Source organism: Macrotis lagotis, chromosome 1, assembly GCF_037893015.1.
Source record: "Macrotis lagotis isolate mMagLag1 chromosome 1, bilby.v1.9.chrom.fasta, whole genome shotgun sequence".
NCBI classification, from domain to species: domain Eukaryota; kingdom Metazoa; phylum Chordata; class Mammalia; order Peramelemorphia; family Peramelidae; genus Macrotis; species Macrotis lagotis.
In genome coordinates this window covers 600175600-600196890 of record NC_133658.1, presented here as the reverse complement: position 1 = coordinate 600196890, position 21291 = coordinate 600175600, and the positions used below count along the sequence as shown (strand labels likewise).

Genomic DNA, 21291 nt, shown 5'->3' with positions numbered 1-21291 from the left:
AAATCACTATTGATTAGAGAAGTGCAAATTAAAACAAATCTGAGGTACCACCTCATTCCTATCAAGAAATTGATCATTGTTGGAGGGGATGTGGGAAAAACTGAGACACTAATGAATTGTTGGGCGAGTTATGAACTGATTCAATCAACCTGGAGAGCAATTTGGAACTATGTCCAATAAAACTGTGCATACCCTTTGATTCAACAACCTACTACTACATCTATATCCCAAAGCGATCTCAAAAAAAGGGAAAAAACCCAACAGGTACATTAATTTTCATAGTTGCTCTTTTTTTTCACCACAACCCCCCCCCCCCCGGAAATTGAGGGGGTGCTCAACAATTGGGGAATGGATGAACAAATTTTGGTATTTGAATGTAATGGAACATTATTGCTCTATAAGAAATGATGAGCAGGCAGATTTCAAAAAACCTGGAAAAACTTACATGAACTGAGACCAATGAAGTCAGCAGAACCAGGAGAGCATTGTAAACTTTAAATGATCTTTTATTGATAGACATAGCTCTTCTCAGCAATACAATGATCAAAGACAACTCTAAAAGACCTGCAATGGAAAATGCCACCCACAACCAGAGAAAGAACTATGGAATCTGAATGCAGATCAAAGCATATTATTTTCACCTTTTTTAAATTTATGTTTTGATTTTTTTCCTTCTCATAGTTTTTCCCTTTTTTCTTCTGATTCTTCTTTCACAATGTGACCAATATGGAAATAATTATAACACAATTGTACATATATAACCTTTATCAGATTACTTACTATATCCTAGGATGGGGTGGAGAAAAAGGTGGGAGAAAATTTTACAAAAATGAATATTGAAATTTTTCTTTACAATTAATTGAAAAAATAAATAAATTAAAAAAGAAAAAATCCTAAATATGTCATTCTTCAAAATGTAGTGAATTACTTGACTCTGAAAGTATTCAAGTAGACTATAATTCGCTTCAATAGGCATTTTTTTACCTATTATAAATTTTTCTTGAATAATGAACCCGAAGTAACCTCTCCTTTAATCAAAGCAGCAAGAAACAGGATAGGATTTGGAGTTCAAGGTCATAGGTTCAAATCATAACTCAGTTACTGACTCCCTACAGGGACCCTAGGAAATTCACTTCACTTTTCTGGGACTTAATGTCCTTCTGGATAGATGGATTTCTGGGTTCTAGCTATCATTGTTTTGTTTTGTTTTAAAAGGCAATGGGGAGGGGTGGCTAGGTGGTATAGTGGATAAAGCACCAGCCCTGGAGTCAGGAGTACCTGGGTTCAAATCCAGTCTCAAACACTTAATAATTACCTAGCTTTGTGGCCTTGGGCAAGCCACTTAACCCCATTTGCCTTGCAAAAACCTAAAAAAAAAGGGGGGGGGGGGCAATGGGGTTAAGTGACTTGCCCAAGGTCACACAGTTAAGTAAGTACTGAGTGTCTGAGGCTGGATTTGAACTCAGGTTCTCCTGATTCCCGGGCTGGTGCTCTATCTACTGTGCTATCTAGCTGCCCCTAGCTATCATGTTTTTAAAAAAGTTTTCATATGTTTATGTCTTATCTTTCAAAGCTCATGAATTCTTTAATTAGGAATGAAACCATCCCTGAGCTTTTTTTTTTAATATCCCAAACTCCTCATTCTTCCCAATATCTTGAGCACAATAAATACTAAATATTCACCATTGTCTTAAAAAGATTTAAAACTGAAACTACCCAAAACCCAGCACTAGGTTGAAGAGGAAAGTTAAAAAAGGAGTGGAGAATGTGTCAAGCAGTATTCTTACTCTTCAACTACTTTTGCTTTTTGCTTTTTTTTTAAAGGCAATGTTCTAAGAAATATTGGAACTTCTGACAGTAAACCAGTGGGAAAAATTATTCTCTTGGCTTCAGCATAGACAGTGTTCTTTTTTGATAAACCACTATCATTATATTTTAACTCATAACTTATTCAGTTCCCTTTTTTGCACCAAAATATCTATAAAAAGGAAGATGCTATAAAGTTTTAGCTAGGTAAATATAGAAAAAAGATTACAATCTGAACCACCTCCCCTAAATGCATGCCAAACTCACTCCTTTTGGAATTAGATACCCTCCAATAATCAAATCTTCTTGGGTTACTCTACCATTTCCTGGTAAAACTGGAAATAACCTAGAGAAATATAAAATATGAAATAGTTATAATTATTGGGAATATAAAGAAAACTATGTAGTTTAGACCACAATTCTCTCAAATGTATAACCCCCCCCCAATACCTGGAATAAAAAAATTTGATTAATGCATGTTAATAGATTGAAGACTCATGTCCTTTGTAGAAATTAAGTGGCATATTATATTATAGATAGGTACTTCAGCTAGTTCAGAAATTACAAATTAAGGCAACAAGTCAGGTATGAAATAATTGTCCTTTGTATATTATTAAGCAGTGCACTTCTTGCCATCAATTTTTTCCCTAGTGAATAATCCAGAAGCTTAAAAATTAATGATGACCTTATTGTATATAGATAAAAGGTAAAAAATTAAAAGTAGTTGAAAAATTTAATTGAACTGGCTTTCTAAGTTGTTCACTATTATGATGTTTGTCCTTCATTCTTGTAGAAGACAATGACATCAGGGGAGGTGATGCCATGACAAGCACATGAATTAGATTTGAGTGAGGGGGAGTGTGTTAAATCACCAGCCTCACTTTCTCCTCCAGAGTCATCTGAGTTCAATAATCGGAGAGGAATTAGGACAGCTGGATTTGGTCCTGGATGTGAGGAAATCAGGGTTAAGTGACTTGCCCAAGGTCACACAGCTAGTAAGTGTCTTAGGCCATAATTGAACTCAGGTCCTTCTGACTTCAGGATCAGCACTTTATCCACTAAGTTGTTCATTATGATCACCTTGGAAAAGGAATTGAGAATTTAAAGGACTATTTCCTGACATGACTTCTGAAAGCATTCTACCTTAGGGTTTCCTTGAGCAGAGCTCTGATCAGTGGTACTTTGGGGATATCCTCTGCAGTTGGAACATGTTTCTTTCCCAAGTTTGTAATGATCTCATGATACACTTTTTGCTGAACTTCAGGATGCTTTGCCAATAGGTATGCTGCCCAGGACAAAGTGAAAGAAGTCTAATAAAAAATAAACAACAAAAAACATATATGTATGCAAAATTAAAGTGGGTTAAAAAAACTAAAAATTAAATGCATCAAAACCCAGGAAGTTTCTAGATAAGGCATTCCTATTCTACACAAGTAGATTTAAAGCAATTGAACTATGTTAAATGGAGTTATACTATATCAAATTCTGTTTCCTCATAATACTCTCTTACTTTGCCAAAACAAATATCTCTTTTTACATCTATCACAGAAAATTAAAGACAAAATAAACTACCTATTACAAATGCTATTTTTAATGAAGAACAACAAGTGATTTTATTTCTTAAGTTTCTTTTTTTTTTATCTCAGTAAATATAGAATGTTTGATTGGTGAGGACTTAGACTGGAGCCTAGATTCAGGGTGGAACTACTCCAGAAGGCCAGCTTGGCATTGGTCTGCCACTGCATGGAGTAACTTGTATTTTTAAGGAAAAAGAGCTTAGTTTAATCTATCTGTTTTCTGAAGGATTTTCAACTTTCCCTGAATCTGAGTCATCTCAAGACAAAATATGGTTTCCTGTAGACCTCCCTAGACTCAGAATGGTCAATCCAAAGGAGACATGCCTATCCAAAATGATCATCAACCTACCCTAGTTTAGACTTGGATGGATCTCTGATTTTGATTACAACCACATTGGACCTCTGGAGATGGGTTTCAAAGTATTATCAAAACAATAGTTTGTTCCAATACATTAATCAAATAAAATAACAAACATTTATTGTCTACTACATATGGGAATATCATTTTCTTTTTTTCCCAGCTATGTCATTCATTGCAAGGAATAATAGTGGCATGATTCTCAAATGCATTGCATTATTTCCTTGCATTTAATTCCTTTTAGCTTTCCAAGTTTATACTAATACTGATTTTCATCACATCTATGACTCTGTGTCATTTTCTCATGAGGGATGATGTCCCATGATAAAAATACTTTTTCTAACACCTAACATTTGAGTTATATAGCCCAAATCATATTGTTTCCCTGAAACATGATTTTGAGTATTTCATGGTTTTTAGAGGCCTTTTATACATAAGGGCTCAGTCCTAGCATAGCTAAATTCTGAGAGCCTCATTAACAGATAGAGGAAGGAATTTGTAGTCTCAAAGGATGTCACAGAGAGCCTGTCACCTGCAGTAGCAGAAGGAGTGTAAATTTTGATAAAATAAACACTCATAAACACAAAATTTTAAAAAAGCTAAATAAAAGTACATGAAAAGAAAATAAGAAATTTCTATACAGGAATGGCAATATGAAAGTGAATAGGAAGGCAAATACAGTTTGTCAACTGATAACTCCATTTTAAAGTCCTAGCTTGGTAAATGAGATTTTCCCCCTCTTCTCCATTTTTCTCCCTATAATATTTGTAGCTGCCACTAGGTGTCAGGAAGAACATACATCTGAGTCAGTTGTAAGTTCTTAAGACACTATTAATGATAAAAGATCTTTTACCATGCTAGGAAAAATAGCTGTTTAAGATATTCTGTAGGATGAATATTACCTGAAACAAATCTATAAACAAATGATAGCATATAGTCTCTAAAATCAAATATGCAATTAAATTGAAATCCTCTTCTTTTAGCAATGCTCTCATAGAATGTGAACTCTTCAGGGCAAAGGCAAAAGACAGTCTTCATTTTTATTTTTGCTTTCCTGTTGCCTAGCATAGTTGACTTATAGAGAATACATCCTTAACACATTAATTCTTGTTTAATTTTTTTGTCTGGGTGTATTGATTTTAGTTCCCTTGTTTTACTTTCAGTACAATACAACAGACTTTAATAAAATGATCTTTGATTTATAATAGCAGAAGCATTGTTTTCCATTTTTATCTGTTTCTCTCCATTTAGGACCCCTGATCCATATCATAATGCATCTTAGAACCTCTATAGGTTTTTGCTAGATATTTTCCCCAACTAATTCCCAATCCAAGAGTTTCCTGCTCTCTCTATACCCTACATCAAGTTTGGCAGGTTTTATTTTTACTTTATAGATTTTAAGAAACAAAAACAAACATAAGTTAGTCATTTAAAATGTCATACACTTTCATTTATAAAACCAAGATACAACAATAAAAGGGATTATTTCATTATATAAACAAAACACATCTTTCCTATAAGATTCATGAAAAACAATTAGCCAAACTATTCTTTCCCTATTTTCTGCTTCTAAATTTCTTAATTAGTATTATTTCAAAAAGACCTGTTTTGCAATTGACACACCTCATTTTCCTAATATTGAAATAACTTCAAGCTGCTCATCGATGCCAGAGTCCATTCCTTAGTCTTCCCCAAAGGGGAGGAAAAACATATGATTATACAATATATCTTTTTTATAAGCCCTTTTATATGCCCTTTTAAGGTCTCAGCACCCTTATCTTCTCCACATTCCTGGCATTATACAACATAAGCAAAACGTTTAAAAATCAATAAAAAGGGACCTTAACAAAATCTTTAACTATCCCTCTGTGTACCTTCACTTTATAATTTTTTTTTTGTTTTTTGCAAGCAATGGGGTTAAGTGACTTGCCCAAGGTCACACAGCTCAGTATTAAGTGACTGAGGTCAAATTTGAACTCAGGTCCCCCGAATCCAGGGCTAATGCTCTAATATCCACTGTGCCACCTAGTTGTCCCTCACTTTATAATTTGTAAGAAAAGTCATTTTCTTTTAGAAATCCAATCACTTGGACACTTAATAATTACCTAGCTGTGTGGCCTTGGACAAGCTACTTAACCCCATTTGCCTTGCAAAAACCTAATAAATAAATAAGATAAAAAAAAAAATAGAAATCCAATCAGTTCAAAAAGCTGGTTGAATGAAAGCAGAAATTTAGTCAACATTAAACTAGGAAATGTCCTTAATGTTTAATAAATAGAATACTTAATTTAAAATTTTAAAATTTAGGTTCTATAAGGCTACAAATGCTTATCAAATTAAAATCTTTGTCTTTTAAGAAAATAAGATAAAACTAAAAAACTTACTGTGTCAACCCCAGCCAGGAGCATTTCAGTCATGTTGGCATATATCTCTTCTAATGTAAGCTCTTTGTTAATTAAGAGATGTGTAAGTAGTCCTCCTTTTATGCTTTCCCCTTTATCCAGCTGGGACTGAATGTCTTTCAACTTATTGTCAACATGAATTTGGCCTGTTCAAAGATAAACTTCTTTTTTAAAAAATGCTCAGCTGAATACACTCTATAGTTTAGAATTTATCCTACCTTAGTACTGACAATTCAAAAAACAACTCAATTCAGAGGTTATCAGTCTGAGAATAACACAATATTAGAACAGAACTTACATTCACACTTTTACACACAAAAGATGAACATGTGGATATAGGCATTCCACTTATATTTTAATTATTTGTCTAACTAGGCATGAACTACATTCAGAATAAAGTAGTTTCACAAATACAACTAAAAAGCAAAGGTTTCACATTATACAGAACATATGAAAAACCCACTTTTGCTTATCAGGAATATTTACTATGCAGGATATATAAGTGGAAAGGTAACTTGATGTAATGCAGTGGTTCTAAACCTGTGATTTGTGAACTTTTTTTTTACTATTATTTCAAGATAACTGGATTCCTTTGTAAGCCTATATATGTTATTTTCTGCACTTAAAAATACTATTTTGAGCAGGGACCCAGGCCTCATCATATTGCCAAGGGGGTCCATGACACAAAAAATTAAGCACCTTTGCTAGAGTCGAATACATTAGTCTTGGGAGTTAGGAAGAACCAGGTTCAAGTCCTGCTCAGACATTGATTGGCTGGTGTTTCCTTGAGAATCATTTTTCCTCTGATTACTTGGGCCAATTCTCTGAACTACAAGTTATATGGCAAGTGCTGGATTATGTTGGCAGAGAAATGTGGTGGAAGCTCCTATGCTGATGAAATAAAATCTCCAGTAAAAAAAAAAGTGTACCCAAGATGAAGCAATCAGCCTTCATAGAGTGCAATAAGCACTATGTACAGAACCAGCACTATCTTTTTGAAATATATTCTATAGTTATAGTGATTACACTTGACTGAATCAGGAACAATCATTCCAGAACACAGTGGAGTGGAAAGCTGAGGGTGTGACAGAGTTTGAGAAAGTCACTAATGCATTCCATTACATTCCCTTATAAAGTCTTTTAAAACCAGGACGAGGAAATATACCTCCTCTTCTCCTTCTGCTGCCACATTATCCCTCTCCACAACACAGCCTACTCCACATGAAGTCATCACTTCTCAGAATCTATCCCATGGCCCTGGTTTGAAATAGGCCAAAACCTTCTCAAAAAACCCATCACTCATATTTTCTACTATGAAAAATTCTGATATCAACAAAAGCCTTCCTTTCCTGAATTCAGTCTTCATTCCAGTCCTAGTCTCTTCTAAGTCTATTCCCTTAACTATCTATTAGACATGTTGAAATAGATATCTTACAGGCATTTCAAGCTCAACATGTGGGAAAATCTTTACTTCAGAACCTTGCCCTCTTCCTAACTTCTCTGATACTTCAAGAGTACCAACATCCTTCCAGAATTCCAGTTTCATAACCTTGATATCATCTGACTTTCCTGACCTTTACTAACCCCATTTATGAATCTCTTGGCAAAACTTACAGTTTCACTTTTGTCCCTCTCTGTCCCCTTATATAGTCATATATCACCGCTCTACTTCAGGCTTTCATTATCCTTTTCCTAGATGATCAAGACAGGCTTCTAATTTGCCTCAAGCTTCATCCCATTCCAATCCAACTTCCACAAAGGTTGACAAAGTGATTTTCTCTATATGAAGATATGCTCATTTTACATTCCTTTTTGATAAATTCCACTGCTTCCCTATTACCTCTAACCACTATCATATACTCTGGCTCTTAAAGCCCTTCACAACTTGTCCTCAATCTATTTATACAACTTTATTACACATTATTCACCTTCACTGACTCCATGGCCCAGTCAATCTGGATCTCATAGTGACAGTCTATTTCCCCATCTACATACTTTCAATGAAGACTCCCCAAGCCTGAATATATTCTCAGCTCTCCTCTGCCTCTTGGAGTCTTGAGTTTCCTTTGAGACTCAGCTCAAAAATCTCCTATTTGAGATCTCTTGTCATCTACTCAGATGCTAGTGCCCTTTCTTATCTACTTCAATCACAATGTATTTATCATATATATATTATATACATGTATATACACATACCTATATGCATGCTCATACACATAGCTTTCCTGACCTTCCCTCTCTTCCAAATCCCAGCAAAATGAAAACTCTTTCAGGTCAGGACTGGTACACTTTTGTGTTTTTATCCCTAGTCAACATAGTACAAAGAACACAGTAATTTAATAAATGATTATTGATTAACTGATACAAAAATTTCTTTTCTGTCTTCACTTCAAATCACATCTGTAAACAAAGCCACAATAGATCCTGAATATGTTCAGAATAAATTCAACAGGACAGAAGGTGAAACAAAATATTTGAAACATCTCTTCCATTTGAAAATAATTTAAAGAAATCCTTAACATCATTTGAACTGAAAATGCACTTGAAGAAAAAAATCACACACTGTTGGCTTAATTTCTTTCACTGTGTACCTCCTAATAGAAAATCAAACTAGGAAGGGGAAAAAACCCATCAGTTGATAGACAAGACAGGCAAATGACTATACAATAAGGAGAAAATTTTAAGAAAATATATCAGAATTTATACATCTAAATAATGTTCTTCAGAGGCATCTCCTTGGGAGCAATGAGAAATTAAAGCAAATATACCAGAATTTATACATACAAATAATGTTCTTCTTCAAAGGAGTTCCCTTAGGAGGTACTATTCAAATGGCTGACATTTCTTTAGCATTATTTGGAACTTCTTATCAAATTGCTTCAAGATAGTTTGTGAATCAAACAAGAAAAATAGTATAATTTTTTTCTGCACTTTAAAAAATTTTCATTAAATTTTATTACTTTTGTATTTATTATAAACACTGTCATTTCATTGGGATTTACTCTTTTTTCCACAGAAAATGTATAGTATTTGACTTGTATTATGGGTTAAACTTCTGTGGGATAAAATGTAAGAATCAATACTGAAATCCCCTACTTCCATATCCATTTCTATATATTTTTTATTTTTATAAACTGATTCTTTTTCTTGCTCTTCCTTTTTTAAACTCAGAATAATTTTCTAAAATATACCCTAACCCCCTCCCCATCTCAAATACTTTGTTTTAACCTTTATAACAAAGAAAAAATACACAAAAGTCTAATAAATTAACTGTCTGACAGCTTCTGCAACATTCTATAGCTCTGTTTCCCCATTTTTCTACAAAGAAGAGGGATGTCACACCTTGTTATTCCCTCAAAATGTTATTACCAAGATTGATCACATGCTCCATTCAATAGCTTTTGAGCCAAATGATTTTCTGCACTTTTCTGAGAAATAACTTTCATCCACATAATGAATGAATATTTGCTACTATTGAGGATTCTTAAAAGAATATGCCATGGGCTCTAAAGGCAACTCCAAAAGATAAATTTCAAAAAAATTTATTATAATGGTTGTATTATTGGAACAAGTGAATATTCATTTGGATGTATAAGTTCTGGTATATATAAGAATTTTATTCAGTCACATTATTCATGTGTTTCATGATAATTCTCCAAACTGAGCTAACAGTCTATTAATACAAATGACATTTACTACAAATATATTGTACATCAAGTCCATCTCTGCCATAAATAGCTCACTGTCGTGGATGAAAATATATGTAACTTCAGGTCAATTCTAATTTTATAAAAAGTGACCCTTCAATTCTTCTCTTACTAAATTTGAAGAGTCCATCCCAGGATCTGCAGAATTCTTTCCAGGGTTTAGGGATAAATAGGCGAAGCCATTTGGGAATAGCTCCTGCATACATGGTGGTCTTAAACATACTAAACATCAACTCCAATGCTTCAATGTATTCCACAGTCAGCTGGGGGACATTGTTTTCCAGGCAGCCCAAACGACATTCATAAAGAATAGTAGCCACTCCTAAATAGGAAAAAGGCAAGAGTTTAAAAACCCTCTTCTGAAATAATAACATTACCAAGATTTAAATTGTAATAAAACTAAGTTTCAGAAACTCTGGAGATTTGTCACTAGAAAATGACAAATCACAGCTTCAGTTTTTTTATAATTTTATCTGAACTTAAGAAATAAAACAAGCATTTCTATAACATAGTAGAATAGAAAAACAGATTGCACCTGAAATTACAGATCCATTAGGTATAACTTGCTATTCCTTTCAAATATGCAACAAAGTTATCATGTAACTTTCTTTTTTTCTCACTCAAACTTCAAGATGAGTACTACCATTAGAAACAATTCTCTCTATGTGTATGTGTGTGTATGTGTATATATATATATATATATATATATATATATATATATATATATATATATATCTATGTTAGTTCTTCTCTGAATGCAAGCAGCATTTTCCTTCATAGGATCTTTGTGGTTAGTTTCGGTATTTATAATACTCTGAATGACCTAGTTGTTCAAAGGTTTTCTTAAAACAATACTGCTGTTCCTGTGTTCAGTGTGCTCTTGGCTCTGCTCATTTAATTCTTCATTATTTCATGGAAGTCTCTCCATGCTTTTCTAAAATCATTGAGTTCATCAACTCTTAGAGTAATATCCCAATTCCAACATAAACATATATACCACAATTTGTTTATTCATTCCACAATTGACTGGCATCCCTACAATTTTCAGTTCTTTACCACCACAAAGAGAATAGCTATAAATACTTTAGAACCATATAGGTTCTTTTCCTTTTTCCCCCAATCATCTTGTAAATGGTGGTATTGCTGGGTCAAAGGGAATATTAAAAGCAGTTTAACCACTCTCCAATCTCTCCAAATCTCTCTCCAAAAATGGTTGGATCAGTTCACAGATCTACCAACAATGAATTAAGGTCCCAATTTTTCCACACACACAGTTTCATTTTCATCACTACTACCATAGCAAAGCTTTTTCAACTGATGGGTTTACCAGTGAATATCCAAGCCAGTCACCCTCTTGTAGACTCTTCTTTGGCACACATTCTATCCATGCTTTTCCCAGATAAGGAGTTAAAGCCAAATTTCATTAAAAGAAATCCAAATACCCACTCACCCTAACTAATAGCAAAGTATCAGACCTCTGGTCTGGTGCATGCAAGATTCCAAGGAGGTCCTAGTTACTTGACACTAAGTGAGGTTTATTTTCATACGCCCAATTTTTTCTTAAATTGTATTATCAAAAGTTTTTAAACTGGATTAATGATAAATTTTGTTTTGCTTGTTACAGGACTTTTCAAATAAACAAAAAATAAACTTCAGTCAAATTAATTTTTTTTTGAAAGGCAATGGGGTTAAGTGGCTTGCCCAAAGCCACACAGCTAGGTAATTATTAAGTGTCTGAGGCCAGATTTGAACTCAGGTACTCCTGACTCCAGGGCCAATACTCTATCCACTGCACCACCTAGCTGCCCCCTAAAAAAATTTTAAACTAAATAAATAATAATAAATTTAAAGATATTCCTTTATCTAAACACAGTGATTAAACTCCTGTTTTTAAACTGCAGAAAATCTATAGTATTGCTAGAAAGTGAGGGGCTGACAAGGGTGAAGTAGACTTAGGCCAGGAAATATCCAAGTGAGCAATTTCTTATATTGCTTGAGCAGGAATTCAGCTTCACCCACCCTGATCCTAGCTAGTCCTCTAGATGTGTCAGATTTAATCTGATTTATAGGCTTGGATTCCTGATAATACTCTTCAAATTTCTATATATATCAAGTAAGATGATATTTGTAAAAAGCACTTAGCATAGTTTCATATAAATATTTCTGCCTCATTCTTTCTCAAAAGAACATGATTAGTGGCTTTGATTTGAGTTTTGATTATCTCTGATCCTCTACATTTAACACCAATGTCTTTAGAGGCTTTGGCTCACTAAATTATTGAGAGATGAACAGAAGAGAAACAGAAGCTGAGAAAAAATATGCAATGGCAATAAATACACAGGTTATTATACAGCTATATTCATTAGTCTTAGGGTGGTTTCCTAAGTGGTAAGCATTTTAAAATATTGGTTACTTAAGCCAATAAGTCTTTAAGTAGTTATGAATCAGTTTCTTCACCTTTAAAAATAAAGGGCCTTTGCTAGATCAGGAATTCTCAACCTTTTTTTAATTGCTTTTTTTTCCCTTTTCTCTTTCTTAGGACCCTCGGTAGTTTGGTGAAATCTGTGGAACTCCTTTGAGAATAATGTTTCTAAACTCATAAAATACATAGGATTACAAAGAAAACAAATTATATTTGAAATAGTAAAATATTCTTATAAACTAAGTTCACAGACCTCAAGTAAAGAAATCCTGGTAGATGATCTAAGGTTTCTTCTAACATTCTAACAATATCATTAAATCAGAAAGTTCTACTAAAATCTGAGAATCAGAACAGACTATCGAAATTTGCATATACTTTAATGAATCACTTTAAATCAGATCCTAAGATGAAATATACATATGGCATTACCACATTTTACCGTATTTAAAGAAAAATGATTTACCAAAATTACATATGTAAAATCTTATTATTATATATGCTTCCTTTTTCAGTTTTGTAATTTCTTCTAGCCTAGAATCTAAAAATATAAAAACATCTACTGGTGTGTTCATATTTTCAACTTCTTAGATTTTATTACTTTTTTGTATCACCCATCATGCCTCCTTTCCTAAAATATGGGGCATAATGATCAGTGCTGACCTTAGAGAATGCTTAAAGAATATCCTTAGGACTAATGTGAACATACCAACTCCAAGCGACAATTAGGCATGATTGATTTTATAAGCAAACAAAACAGGTGACTGTATATAATGTATACATTGAGGAATGTACCCTACACAAAGAATGTACCTACACAAAGAACCCTAATTCCTGACTTAAAATATTTTCCCCATCATACTGCCATTTGAAATTTTACCAATAGAAAGAGATTTCTCTGAACCAAGGGAAAAAAAAGAATCCTATTAAAATGAAAACAATCCTAAAAAGGGTGGAGTAAAAGGTCCTAACAGTTATTTTTAGTATTTAGGGTGAATTAGTTTAACAAATTACTTTCTAAAGTAATATAGTTGAGAACTCACTAAGTAGGAGAAGCATAATGGGAAAGACTTGGAAAATAAGACACTCCCTAAGAAAAATAGGTCAAGAATATAAGCTCTTGAAAGCAGGAATTATTTTGTCTTTGTTTCTAAATCCCCAGGGCTTCGCACAGTGCCTTATATATCATGCTTCATAAATGTTTTTTGAGTTGAAATAAACTGAAATGAACTAGAAAAAGCATCACCACAGGGGACTGAACATTAGATGAACAGAAAGTGCCTCCCATGAAGTGAAGGGGGCAAAAACTGGGGAAAATGCCAGGTTGAGAGAAGAACACAGAAAGGATAGGATGCTAGAGCACTGACCTCGGGAACAACAACAACAACAACAACAAAACAAAACAGCAAGATTTCTGTTATCTTCTGTAAATATGGACAAGTCATTTTCCCAATGATCTCTAAAATCTCTTTCCAGGGCTGGTGCTCCAAGAAAATCCTTGTCTATAGGTCAAAAGAAAACTGATATCACAGATATTGGTCTACAAGGAACCTTAAAAGTCTTTTAGTTCAATTCCCTCAACTATAAAGTCAAGACAATAATAGTACCTGTCTTACAGGCTGTTAGGAGGATTAAATCAAACAATATAGAAAAAGGACTGTTACTGTGATGCTAGCCTTGATTATTGGATTATAGCAGTTTGATGAAAGGTAGTATAGCTTAAAGACTAAAGTACTGGATAATTCAGTGTCAGGAAGTCCTGGATTCAAGTCCTACCACTGACATTTACTAGCTGTGTGACCATAGTCAAATTCCTTAACCTGTCAGAACCTCAGTCGACTCTCTTTGAGACATTAGGCCATAGTTGGTTGCTCTTACATTCACTATTGCCACAACTTCTGAGTTTACTCCAGCCTAAAGCAATATCTACTTGTCCACATTAATTGGTCACCGACCAACTAAGATTTACTTAGCTATAATTCTTAGGTGCTCATAATTGGTAAGCAAGGTTTTTGTCTTCATGATTGTACTAACTCAATACTCTAAAAAAAATCTGTCCTGGGAATAAGGAATAATGAGGTAGCACTTTAAGGGAGATAAAACACTATGAACTCTCAGTTCAGAGAAAGTTCTGACTTTTTCACAGTGTGAAATTGGACAAGTTGTTTGATTTCTCTGGTACTTGGTTTCTTTATATGTAAAATGAAGAGACTAGAGTCAGGAGTCAACAGCCAACAAGCATCATGAACTCTGGTAATAATCTGCTCCTGTCTCCATTCCAACTACCCAAAGCACACAATTCCAGAAAGGATGCCCCACATCAGCATTTCCTCCTCAGATACTATTCCAGTTTAAGAATTCCCTGTCATTTAATCATAAATATAATTCTCCTTACATCACTTTAGCCTATAGGATTGTTGTAACTATATGTAATAAAGGTGGTGCAAATATAATTGCACTAATGTTAAAAGGGGAGAACCTTAAGGTCTTCCCTCCAATTCATAGGATAAACTGCATTATAACCAAAGCAACAAATTACTATTATTTGGTCTTTCTCTCATACTGACTTGTATAAATTAAATAAAATATTCAAAATGTGCAGAGTAGATGAAGTTGATATAATATCCCTCTGGAATATTTATATGTATTCAAAGAGTTATACTTTGAGACCATTATCAAGAGTTGTTCTTTAAAAGAATGTTGACTTGTTGACTTTTGAACTAAGATGATCTCCAAAGTCCTTTTGAGTTACATAATTATGATTGGATTAATTGATGATATACAGTAATAGAGAAGCTGAGGCATTTCCAACCTTATACCACCTGCTTTGTTAGAGCAATAGTTTGATGATTCTGCTGCTGATACAGGTTCTTCAGAATAGAATGAACCATTCTAAATATTTCTTGATGCCTATAAATTTGCCACACACACAAAAATAACAGTTATGTGTACTAGCTCTGCTTATTACCAGAACTCTTTGGCAGAGAATATTATTGTGCTCAGATTCAACAATGTAGAAAACAACAAAGTCAAATTAGAAGAAACACAACTGTCCTAATACCACTGAAATTTGTATCAGTAGCTTAAACAAACAATATTTGTATCAGTAGCTTAAACAAACAATATTTCTGAATAAAATGTAATAAATATTTATTTTTCCTATATTTAAGCTAGACTGACATAAGTGAGTTTTCCATGAAACTGAAGCCTATTTCTTTAAACAAAACAAAAAAAACTTTAAAAAAATGCTAACCGTTCTTGAAATATTTCCCAAATATATTACACACTTCTTTACCTCCTTAGGTAAAATACTCAACCTAATTTAAGCTTTATGATCATGGGCACTATTATGCATCTTAAGGGACTTTTAGAGATGTTCTAGTCTGCCTTCCTTATTTGATGATAAGGAAACTGAGGCCCAAAAGGTGAAGTGACTTACCTAAGTTGTGACTCAAACTCAGTCTTTTGAGTCTTTTAAGACTTTTGGTACCATTAGATAATTACTGGCTAGCTGGGTATGTAGTTCTAATTAACCTCACACTAAATAGCCTTAGGGACATCTGGGTGACACAGTGGATAGAGTTAGGATAGAGTTAGGAACACCTGAGTCAAATTTGACCTCAGACACTTACTAGCTGTGCGACCCTGGGCATATCACTTAACCCTGGTTTGCCTCAATTTCTTCATGGGTAAAATGACCTGGAGAAGGAAATGACAAATCACTCCAATATCTCTGCATTAAAAAAAAAACCTCAGATGAGTTCACAAAGACTTATATGTGATTAAGCAACAAAATAGCCTTAGATTGTTTTCTATAACTTTAAAATTCTTGCATCTATTTTTAAAATAGTTTTTCTTTCTTTTCTTTTCCCTCTTAGTCTGACAGTTGTCACTTCAAGGTTTTGTCAGTTCCTTTATGCCTCCAGCTTTCAGATTTTCTAAATAGCACACATGGAAGAACAGATAATAGAAAAGAAGAATTTAAGAAAACATTCATATATTTTCAAAATACAGTATTTGGCACCATCTGACTCATCTTATGGCAAGACCTTCTGCTTTCCCCTTCAAAAACAAAGCACATAGGGGCGGCTAGGTGGTGCAGTGGATAGAGCACTGGCCCTGGAGTCAGGAGTACCTGAGTTCAAATCCGGCCTCAGACACTTAATAATTACCTAGCTGTGTGTCCTTGGGCAAGTCCCTTAACCCCACTGCCTTGCAAAAAAAACCTATAAAAACAAAACACATGGATCTCTGTGAAATGTACACTCATCTTTCTTTTCCTGACCTTATACTAATTAACTATATTAATTAATATTACTTATATTAATGCCTCACCTTCCATTGAATATTTGAAGAAAAGATTATTAATATTAGTCACTGTTTCCCCATCTGATTCTTGGCTCTTGAGGATGTAGATTCTTTTAATCAAATCAGCAATTACTTGATTGACTTCTCCAGAAAATACAGCCACATCTTTGGGTTTCAAAATTCTTTGTCTCAATATGCTTCTCATCTTTAGCCACTGTTCTCCCTCCCTAAAGAAAAAAAATGACAATAATTTAATTTCCAATCACTTTGTAAATATATGTACAGGTGAGGAGTTACAAGAAACTTGTGAGAATTTTTCAGTGACAATGAAATGATTTGTAAGTCATTCAGACAGGAAGACTAAACAATAAAAGATGAAATTTAAAGCGGAAGGTTGGGTTGGATATAAGGTATCTCCTTATCTATATAAGGTAACTCCTTGACTTTGAAAGTAATAATATGCTAGAATGGTAAACTGTGGAATCTTTAACCCTGGAGAGCATTAAGAAAAGACAATTATCTATATCATTTAGTCATTACAGTTTATTACCTTTGAGCCTATGCCTATTCAGAGTCTTATGTCCAGACTTTAAAAATGTAAAGAAAAAAATAGTTGCTATTTTGAATTGTATTGATACTGTCACTAACTAAAAGTTCTATTAAATCATTTTAAAGCCCTAAAAATATAATATAATGATATATAAAAGTGTTACAAATCAACTAACATCAGTGAAAAAAAGTAATTAGATGTGAACATTTAAAAAAATTACTGCAGCCCTTTGTTAATGACACTGATGTAGTTTAGTTCCAAATTGCGGTCTGGTTGGCCGGCACTGCAATAAGATCAAATTATCATTAGCAGGCCCTTCCAGTTTTATCGTTTGAGAGTTTTAAAAAATTATGATAGTTATTATTGGTTATATGTGAATACCTAAAATTGCAACATGTTGTTTGAGAAGTATCCCCCTTCTGAGGAAAGCTGGGCAACTAAGATCTGTCCAGCAGGGCATTTCCATATGAATTAATGCTACTTATAAACTGCAGTTAAGAGTGCACACAATTCATCCCTCAATCTTGTATTTTTAGCTTCACTTTTATTAGTTAAGCTATTACAAAAATAAGAAAAAATAATTTTAGACTATTTTGAATAATACCCTTTTGCTATAGTCCATAAAACAAGGATAAAATACAATAGAGCAAATATATTTTTAAATAGATATTTTTGAAGATCACTGTGCTATGTTCTGAGGTAGAGAAGCCACAGTCTCTACCCTTGAGGAGCTTATGCATTCTAACAGGAAAAACAGTTATAACACACCTGATACACAACAAATCACATTACAGTTTTATGAAACAGTGTTGTTTCAAGTTTTAGGGAAATTAAGTTGGCAGCATCTGAACTGAACTTTTAAGGATGGGTAGAAATTCAGTAGATGAAGAGAGGGTAAGATGACATCTCAGGAATAAGGGGCAATATGAACTCCTAAAAGCATGGAAAATGTATTGTATGTTTTTTGGGGGGAGGTCAGTGGCATTTGTTATCTTCTTTAGACACAGAAAAGGATAGATAGATAGAGAGATAGAGAGATAGAGAGATAGAGAGATAGATAGATAAAGTTATGAGTTAAGGCTGAAAAGGAAGAATGATGCCAGGTAGTGGAAAGTCTAGAATACCAGGCAAAGGAGTTTGAATGTGATTTTGTAGGCAACAGGAAGCCACCTGTAAATTTCTGAGTAGAGGAAATCTATGAATAAGAAAGATTTTTGTGAGAGAAATATAAAAGAATAAATTAGAGATAGAAAAACCTATAGGGAGCAGGCTGCTCAATATTCTGGGTGGATAGTAAAGAGGCCTATACTAGAGTAGCACTATCAATAAAGAAGAAAACACTGGCTTGAGAGATTTCAAGATAAGTGAAAAGGCCCTTGTAACTGATTTTATATAGATATATGTGTGTGTGTGTGTGTGTGTGTGTGTGTGCATGTATGTGTATGTATGGTGAGGGTGAGGGGGAAAAAGTTAAAGATTACTAATATGTAAATGAGATAAATAAATTGGTTGCACCACAAATAGAGCCTGAAATCTATAGGAAAAATAACTTTAGGAGATATCATATTGATCTCAGTTTGGAATAGAGTTTAATGATTGCCAATGGGATGCTCAGATGGAAATTTCCAACTGGGACAGGTGAAAATAGATCTGAAGCTCAGAATAGAGAAGGGCTTGGAGATGTAGCTACAGGTGATAATTATATGTATCTAAAGAAGCAATAAGAATAAGTAAGATTGCCAAGAGAAAAGGAACAAGGATAGAGTCTTTCTTATTATAATAATTACCAAAGATTACATATGAATTTTAAAAATTGCAATGTACTATTTGAAGTTACATATGAACACCTTGGAGATATCTTTGTAGAATGTTTTCCTTAATATACAAAGAGGGTGGAAAGAAAATTAGAAATCCATGAAGGAGTGTGATCGGAGAGCCAGAAGAATGTGTCATTTTTGAAGGCAAGAGAGAAAGACTACCTAATAGTAGGCCAGAAGTATCAGTGTTGAAGAAAGGCTAAAGAAAAGTCATTGGAGTTAGAAAATTGGAGGTCAGTGGTGAGAAAGAGTAGTTTTAGTAAATTCACAATGGGAAAAGGATGATTGAAATGTATTGATAAGAGAATCAGCTCTCATATGGTGAAGTCTTTAAGGATAAAATGGTAAATGAATGGGTTGGAAGATTCAAGGGACGGATTTTTTAGGATAGGGTAAACTTGAGTAGTTAGACAAAGTTCTGCATGAGATCCATTAGTTACTAATAAAGTCTAAACACATGTACGTACTTACGCAGAAATAAGCCCAGTAGATCTCCCTCGTAAATCCCTATATTCCTGCCAAGACTCCATGTTGGCTCTCTGGGGAGTGGTTCCCTCAGCCCGGAGAACCTGAGCCACCATGTCTCTGTCTGCAATAGATACTACAAACTGAGGACCAAAGTGAGACTTGAAGATTTTTCCATATTCCAGTGTGTGTTTTTGCTGCAATACCATGGAGAAATCAGAAAAAATAAAAATACATATTAAGGAAAATATTCTACAAAGATACACTTTAACAAAAAATGTCCTCATTTTGCCAAAATATGATATATTACAAATCAAAATTTCTATCTTACAGAATGATTTAGTGAAAATAACACTGGATTTGGATTCAGAAAATCACGATTCAAGTCTTGGTTCTACTTAAACTCTTTGAGAATCTTGATTCCCTTATTGATATTGGGAGGAATATACTTCTATCACTACCTACTTCAGGTCTGTTTTGAGGAAAATACAAAATACTTTGCAAACAGTAAATTCATATAAATCTCTGTTTTCAATAATAAACCTTTTTTTCAATTGCAAAGACAGAAGATATTTACTTGTAAGGTTAAGCACTAGGAAAAACATATTATTGTGTATTTCAAGTAAAATCAATTGAATTTGTTACAAGAGTATTAAAGCAGTTACCTAACTCTTGAAAGTATTTATGACCAATTTTAATGAAAAGGTCTGGGTAGTTTCCTGAAACAAATAGTTTCTTAAGGGTAGATTATTAAGCAATGCATATAAAACTAGAGCTTAAATTGGATAAATTAAAGGTAGGCTGAAAGTGAAGGTGTTTATAAATAGAAAAGGAGCTATACTTTTATTTTTTTAATTTATGTTTATTAAAGATATTATTTGAGTTTTACAATTTTCCCCCAATCTTGCTTCCCTCCCCCCACCCCCACCCCACAGATAGCACTATGTCAGGCTTTACTTTATTTCCATGTTGTACCTTGATCCAAATTGGGTGTGATGAGAGAGAAATCATATCCTTAAAGAGAACAGAATTCTCAGAGGTAACAAGATCGGACAATAAGATATGTTTTTTCCCTAAATTAAAGGGAATAGTCCTTGTATTTTGTTCAAACTCCACAGCTCCTTATCTGGATACAGATGGTACTTTCCTTTGCAGACAGCCCAAAATTGCTCCCGATTGTTGCACTGATGGAATGAGCAAGTCCTTCAAGGTTGAACATCACTGCCATGTTGCTGTTAGGGTGTACAGTGTTTTTCTGGTTCTACTCATCTCACTCAGCATCAGTTCATGCAAATCCCTCCAGGTTTCCCTGAAATCCCATCCCTCCTGGTTTCTAATAGAACAATAGTGTTCCATCACATACATATACCACATTTTGCTAAGCCATTCCCCAACTGAAGGACATTTACTGGATTTCCAATTCTTTGCCACCACAAACAGGGCTGCTATGAATATTTTTGTACAAGTAATGTTTTTACCCTTTTTCCTCATTTCTTCAGGGTATAGACCCAGTAGTGGTATTGCTGGGTCAAAGGGTATGCACATTTTTGTTGCCCTTTGGGCATAGTTCCAAATAGCTCTCCAGAAGGGTTGGATGAGTTCACAGCTCCACCAACAGTGTAATAGTGTCCCAGATTTCCCACATCCCTTCCAACAATGATCATTATCCTTCCTGGTCATACTGGCAAATCTGAGAGGTGTGAGGTGGTACCTCAGAGAAGCTTTAATTTGCATTTCTCTAATAACTAATGATTCAGAGTATTTTTTCATATGGCTATGGATTGCTTTGATCTCCTCATCTGTAAATTGCCTTTGCATATCCTTTGACCATTTGTCAATTGGGGAATGGCTTTTAAAAATATGACTCAGTTCTCTGTATATT

General features: G+C 34.0%; 1 protein-coding gene across 1 annotated transcript in view; it reads right to left on the bottom strand.

The window, feature by feature from the left end:
• Window positions 1–21291, bottom strand: part of CYP27C1 (cytochrome P450 family 27 subfamily C member 1) — a 46272-nt gene that overhangs the window by 11258 nt on the left and 13723 nt on the right. Inside the window, exons 2-7 of the mRNA XM_074214938.1 lie at window positions 19416–19606; window positions 16605–16804; window positions 9963–10172; window positions 6126–6289; window positions 2950–3116; window positions 2074–2152 (exon numbers count right to left, since the gene is read on the bottom strand). Of these exons, the coding sequence (XP_074071039.1) occupies window positions 2074–2152; window positions 2950–3116; window positions 6126–6289; window positions 9963–10172; window positions 16605–16804; window positions 19416–19606 (1011 nt within the window). The remainder of the gene's footprint in view (window positions 1–2073; window positions 2153–2949; window positions 3117–6125; window positions 6290–9962; window positions 10173–16604; window positions 16805–19415; window positions 19607–21291) is intronic.